Genomic DNA, 6,716 nt, shown 5'->3' on the forward strand with positions numbered 1-6,716 from the left:
AAGCTGTTTTTTAATGCTTTTAAATATATCTATATATATTTACTGATGAATGTTTATTTTCTATTTTCATATTTAGGCATGGTACGGCAAGTTTTGTTGTAATTCTTGGTAACTTTATTGCTATGACAATAAAGCTTATTCTATTCTGTTCAGTCTGTCAGGATGTCTGATCACAGGGGAAGGCTGTGCTTCTCTGGCCTCAGCTCTGAGCTGCAACCCCTCCCATCTGAGAGAGCTGGACCTGAGCTACAATCATCCAGGAGACTCAGGAGAGAAGCTACTGACTGCAAGACTGGAGGATCCACACTGGAGACTGGACACTCTCAGGTATGGACAGAGAGGTGGACACTCTCAGGTATGGACAGGTGGACACTCTCAGGTATGGATAGATGGACAGTCACTCTGACTAACTGAGGGACTCTGGTTCATGTTTAATGGTGGATATGAGTGAAGGTGTATGAAGCTGATTTTGTCTTTGTCTCTTTCTCCAGGATGGACCATGGTGGACTGCAGAGACTGAAACCTGGTCTGAGGAAGTGTGAGTGTGTTTTCAGTTTGGTTCATGAGAACTTTTTTCTTTTGTGATTAACATTTTTTCATTTTCATTATTTCAACAATAACCATAAAACGATAACCCCACCCCCAACAAACAAACCTCCCCAGTCATCACCATCCACACTGATCCCTTTCTGGTTATCAACATCTACCATTGTGCTCCTTTGTGTACATCTATTACAGCTACGCTAACTGCATCAATGTAGACAAAACATAAAATAACTATTTTTAACCTTAAATAACCTTAAATGCTGCTCCTACAAATATTACTGAGTATCACTGTCATGTTGACTGTTCATGTTCTAACTGAACTGTTAAAGGTCCACTTACTCTGTATGTCCAAAGCTTTCAGTCACATCTCATGGTCTTCCTCAGTTGTCATGGAGATGGTTTAAGTTTGAATGGTTTCATTTCAGTGATTGTCAGTAAAGTAGTTAATAAATCAACAGATGATAAACTGCAGCTGTATTGTGTCTCGTTCTCTCCATCAGATGCCTGTGAACTGGAACTGGATCCAAACACAATGAACAGAAAACTCAAACTGTCTGATAACAACAGGAAGGTGACACGTGTGGAGGAGGATCAGTCATATCCTGATCATCCAGAGAGATTTGACTCCTGGCGTCAGCTGCTGTGTAGAAATGATCTGACTGGTCGCTGTTACTGGGAGGTCGAGTGGAGAGGAACAGTTTATATATCAGTGAGTTACAGAAGAATCAGCAGGAAAGGAGACAGTTATTACTGTTGGTTTGGAAGGAATGATCAGTCCTGGAGTCTGAGGTGCTCTGATGGTCGTTACTATGTCTATCACAATAACAGAGAAACAGCCATCTCCTCCTCCTCCGCCTCCTCCTCTGTCTCTAACAGAGTAGCAGTGTATGTGGACTGTCCTGCTGGCACTCTGTCCTTCTACAGAGTCTCCTCTGACACACTGATCCACCTCCACACCTTCAACACCACATTCACTGAACCTCTGTGTGCTGGGTTTGGGTTCTGGTGGCCTGGTTCCTCAGTGTCTCTGATTCCTCTGTAGGAGGGAGAGTTTCTCTGTGTCTCTGTAGGAGGGAGAGTCTCTCTGTGTCCTCTGTAGGAGGGAGAGTCTCTCTGTGTCCTCTGTAGGAGGGAGAGTCTCTCTGGTTCCTCTGTAGGAGGGAGAGTCTCTCTGGTTCCTCTGTAGGAGGGAGAGTCTCTCTGGTTCCTCTGTAGGAGGGAGAGTCTCTCTGGTTCCTCTGTAGGAGGGAGAGTCTCTCTGGTTCCTCTGTAGGAGGGAGAGTCTCTCAGATAGAAACTCTGCTGACTGAAGATCAGCTGCTGAAATCAAACATCACACACTCTGCACTGTGAAGCAGATCTGTCTCAGACTCAAACACTCAGCTATTTTTCCTTCTACATGATTCATTGATTAGTGTCAGTTGCTGTTGTTACTGTCAGGATCCAATGAGCAGCATGCAGCTCTATTCATGTTTCAATCTAATAACATCTGTCACAGTGTTTTTGTGCTTCTCACATGTATTTTATCTCTGCATCATCAATAAAAACTATTGATGGTATTATTGTTGAACGCATCTTCACTTTACTGACTGTCTTTACATCTCAACCAGTGTTTGCAAGAAAGGAATAATCCAAATGTACTTCTCTTAAGATTTAGTGGTTGTGTTTCCCTTTTGTTTTAATCGAGCAGTGGATTAAATGAAACACCTGCTGAACAAACACAACAACGCCTCAGCTCTCTGTGGTGTTAGCTTCAATGACTTCATCTCTCCATGAAAGAAAGACAGAAAGAAAGACAGAAAGAAGACATCAGGTGAGTCAGATACACTTTCTCTCTGATGGTTAAACATCTCTGTGTCTGCTGAACAAAGCAGCAGAGATCATTGTAAAATAAACTGGACTGGAATCAGATGGTTCTTGTTTCAGTTATTAGACTTTAAAGATGATGTTTGATTCATTCTCGTTGTTGCTTCCTAACTCTGCAGTAGTGCTGCCACTAACAACTAATTTTATAACAACTGATCTTTCGACTAATTTTTCTATTAGTCGACTAACCTAAACTACTCATTTCCAAAAAAATCAAGTGGTTGCGAATTTATTAATTTTATTTTCAATGCAACTCAAAATGGCCAAAACATAAAATGTCACCTTTACCATATTATAAATATTATATAGAGAGCCCATTCCACCAAAAAACCCCAACATTTTTCTAAAGGCCATAATGACTATAATGTCATATTAAAATGTTGAAAAATTTGGGATGAGATAGAAAGTAGTAGCAGTTGGCTAAATCTGTCACAATAGCACAGTTCAACCACTAGATGGTGACAAAGACTGTTTGCATTGAGGACGGCGAGGCAGGTGACCTTAATGCTATTCATCCCCCATGCCATGTAAATAAATGGAAACTGGCTTGAATCGACTCAAAATGATCCAGAGACATTGGAGTAGCTGTGTAACTGGGAATATTATGCGACCAGACAACTTTTAACCATAAAAACAGCGAAGGTAAGACATCAATAATTTGTAGTTGTAAATGTACAGTGGGAAGTTTGTTTGGATTTTTCTTTGATGGTTTATTCTGTGAGTTGGCACAATCAGTTGCTCGGTGTGTGACTTGTGTTTGGTTGAGCTGTAAATGATTGTGCTGGCTCTATAGCCGAACTTCTTCTGAACAAAACGGTGTCTCATATGACTTTATTCGTGCTTGTTTAACTGCCCTGAGACGTTTTTTCAATTATATGGGGTCCCTTCTGGCGGTGGCTCTCTGGCTTCTTACAAATATTGCAAATATCAATAATATAAACTCAGATAACATTTGGCTGTTTTTTTTTTATTTGTGTGAGTGTGTTTTTGAACTATGACAAGCCGGAATGAAAACACGCCGAAATTATACAGGAGTAACGAGGCTATTTATGAAATGTAAGGAGTAGAAGAAGTAAAAAGTCGGCTGAAAAATAAATACTCCAGTCAAGTATAGATGCCCAACATTTCTACTTAAGTAAGGACACCTCTGTAGAGTAGCCAGGGAAATTAACGCCAAGTTTCTAGCTTTTCCCAGGAGTAGGTGTGTGCCAGTTGGGGAGCGTACCTATGTTCCCCAATCGCGGCTAACTCGGATGCTACCTCAGCGGTTAACTCCGCTGATAGCTCTGTGGCTAACTCATCTGCTAACTCGGCTGCTAACTCAACGGCTAAGTCAGCGGCTAACTCATCTGCTAACTCGACTGCTAGCTCGGCGGCTAACTCGGTTGCTAGCTCGGCGGCTAACTCGGCTGCTAGCTCGGCGTCTAACTCGGCTGCTAGCTCGGCGTCTAACTCGGTTGCTAGCTCGGCGGCTAACTCATCTGCTAACTCAGCTAACTGGCTAACTGTAGTAGCTGCTGGTATATGTGTTATGTGCTCATTAAATAAACCCTCTGTCTCGAGAGCGTTACAGTAAAGCAAAGCAAACCATTGTTAAGGTGGTCTGCTTAACACCCAAAGACAGTACGCCATCATACTTCACAAGATTTATAAAAAGGGAGCGAGGGTAGCCAATTTAACCAGCAGGGTGTGTGTGTGTGTAGTGGAGTCAACATGTATTATATTATTTTGTTTATTTAAAAAAAAAAAAATCTTCTTTTTTTTTTTAAATCCGTTTATATTTGTGAACTTCGTCAAAACCTTAGTGTGGTAATCCATTATTGTAGAGTTTGAATTTTTGCGCATTGTTTTGTATTAGTTGTGAATTGTTCAATTGTTGAGAGTTTTTTTTAAAGTTCCGGTTCACCTGTTGTTGCATGGGGGGGTTTAATTAGTGAAACACACAAAGAATGGATGAGTGACGTCAGTCCGAAATCCCGGGAAAACCACTACAGCTGTTGTGCTGGTCTATAGGTAAGACGTGTACTGTGATGCTCTCTGTTAAGATAGCACTTTAAGAGTCAGTTATTCTGGCCAAAACTGTATGTAACATAACAGTAGACCTTTATTAACATATTAATTTGTTTTCACTTTGTATTTTCCCGCCAAAAAACGGCCGTAACTATTTAAATTTAACGATGGTCGTTCTCATTGCATTTTGTGTGACTCGCTGCAGGAGACAGACCCTGCTGCAGTGTGTGTGTGTGTGTGTGTGTGTGTGTGTGTGTGCGTGTGTGTGTGCGTGCGTGTGTGTGTGCGTGCGTGCGCTGACTGTACCCTGTGCTGCTCCCATAGGTGCGTTTTGATATTAAAATGTTTCTTTATAATGTTTTATGCACTTTTAGAGGGGTTAATTTAAAGTAGTAGTGGTAGTTTAATGGCAGGAAATGAGCACATTATTATTTTGGTCTATTTTTGGTTTACCTTTTTATTTTTCTTGTGGAAGGATTGTGTTTGTAAATCCAATTGATTAATTAATTTATAATTCATATTTTATTTTTCCTATGATTATTAATTTCGAGTTAATTGTGGAGGCATTTTATTTTATTTTGGTGTATATTTTATTTTATTTGCATTAGTATTATAAATAATAATAATAAAATACTCAGAGTGCAAAAGTACTACTACTAAAAGTGCACTGCAGTATTTAAAAGCACAGTTTAATAAAACACACTTATTTCACTTATTTTGCAGCTTGATTCAGATTTGAAGGATAAATTTGCCTCAGTGGGTTTATAATATATATGATATAATATTTACAGGTTATTCTGCAGTGGTTTTACTGGTCAGACCTATTTGAGATTAAACTGGGCTGAACTAAAATGAGTCACTGCTCTACGGTGATCAAAGCTGAGATCTATCAGCTGATCAGCTCTCAGGTTAATCAATCAGTTTATTCACTTTACTGTCACAGAGGACTAAAAAGAAACCAGATAATATTTGAGACATTTAAGAAGCTGAATCAGAGAATTTGGACCTTTTTATTCTTAAAGAAATTACTCTAACTGATAACTTGATCATTAAAATAGTTGGTGATCAATGAATCACTGCAGCTCTATTTATAGTTGACTTGTTAATTTAAAATATATTTGACTTTGAAGTTTATGAATCAGCTAACAAACATTTTAAATATATGCTCTGAACGTCATCCTGCTGCAGTTTCTCCAGTGTTTTCTGCTTTTTCTTCTTTATTTAATTATAAACTGAATATAATAAAGACATTACCTTGTACTGCTTTATGTTAAATTATTATTTTTAATCAGTATTCATTAATAATTCTTAGTTGCAGCTCAAATCTAAACACAGCAGCAGCAGCATTAGTAATGATGATGATGGTGATAATGTGGATGAAGGTGTAATATGCTGATGTTTCCAGTAGAGGGCGCTCTCATCCTTCACTTCATTTACTGTAGAGGTGAAGTTGAGACATATATATTATCAGTGGTTAAGTTTTATGATATGAATCCCCATAAATGTGATATATTTATTAATGCTAATAAAATAAATCTATGTATATATTTTAAAAAAAGCACATATAGGTCTAAAATTACCCAAAAAATATTATTATTAAGTTATCTTATATTGTTATAGGGAGAATATTTGACTTACATCCATCATAGAAAATATATTTAGATTTTAAAAAGAAAGAAAAAAATCTTCTTTTTTTGGCAGTAACATTTTAAAATAAGGTTTTTAATCATCAATTAATCAAGTTTTATTTGTACAGCACCTTTTAATACAGTTTTGCACATTTAAAATAAAGACAAGCTGATAATTAAAGAAATAAATCATAAATGTAATCAGTTAAAAGAGATTATGAATAATGCAGACAAGTAATAAAAAATGATGAAAATGTGATTTAAAACAATAAATAGTTAAAAAAAAACAGGAAAATAGATCATGACAAATAAAATGTATAAGAGGTAATGAACATTTTAAAACATGAATTTATATGTATATTGATAGTTGATATTATATAAATGTGAATATTATAGATTTAATAGTACAATAATATCTGCTGTATTCATTGTTAGACTCTCAGTAATCAGCTGTTGAGCGTCTGGAGGAAAGTTAACAGCGTTTTTTTTTGGGGTATTTAGTGTCTGGTGGTGTCTCGGGGGTTAAATGCCCCTCAGATGGTGAGAGTGGGTTTGTGACCCCTCACAGCTGGAGGTCTGCTGGAGGTGTGCTGGAGGTGTGCTGGAGGCCTGCTGGAGGTCAACTGGAGGTCTGCTGGAGGTGTGCTGGAGGTCTGCTGGAGGTGT

At 38.1% G+C, this 6,716-nt stretch overlaps 1 protein-coding gene across 1 annotated transcript; it reads left to right on the top strand.

The window, feature by feature from the left end:
- Positions 1 to 869: 869 nt before the first annotated feature.
- On the top strand, positions 870 to 1,917 carry LOC128363226 (neoverrucotoxin subunit alpha-like). Its single transcript, XM_053324172.1, has 2 exons — positions 870 to 1,551; positions 1,589 to 1,917. The coding sequence occupies exons 1-2, from the start codon at positions 917 to 919 to the stop codon at positions 1,614 to 1,616; spliced, it is 663 nt and encodes a 220-aa protein (XP_053180147.1). The 5' UTR covers positions 870 to 916; the 3' UTR covers positions 1,617 to 1,917.
- The last annotated feature ends 4,799 nt before the right edge of the window (positions 1,918 to 6,716 follow it).

The sequence above is a fragment of the Scomber japonicus genome, chromosome 8 (genome assembly GCF_027409825.1).
Source record: "Scomber japonicus isolate fScoJap1 chromosome 8, fScoJap1.pri, whole genome shotgun sequence".
Taxonomy (NCBI): domain Eukaryota; kingdom Metazoa; phylum Chordata; class Actinopteri; order Scombriformes; family Scombridae; genus Scomber; species Scomber japonicus.

What these genes read in the sequence shown, in the direction of transcription:
- LOC128363226 (XM_053324172.1), top strand. Translation starts at nt 917, where the DNA reads ATGGTCTTCCTCAGTTGTCATGGAGATGGTTTAAGTTTGAATGGTTTC. An exon ending in TGTGCTGGGTTTGGGTTCTG is followed by an intron (nt 1,552 to 1,588) that starts GTGGCCTGGTTC and finishes ATTCCTCTGTAG; the next exon opens with GAGGGAGAGTTTCTCTGTGT.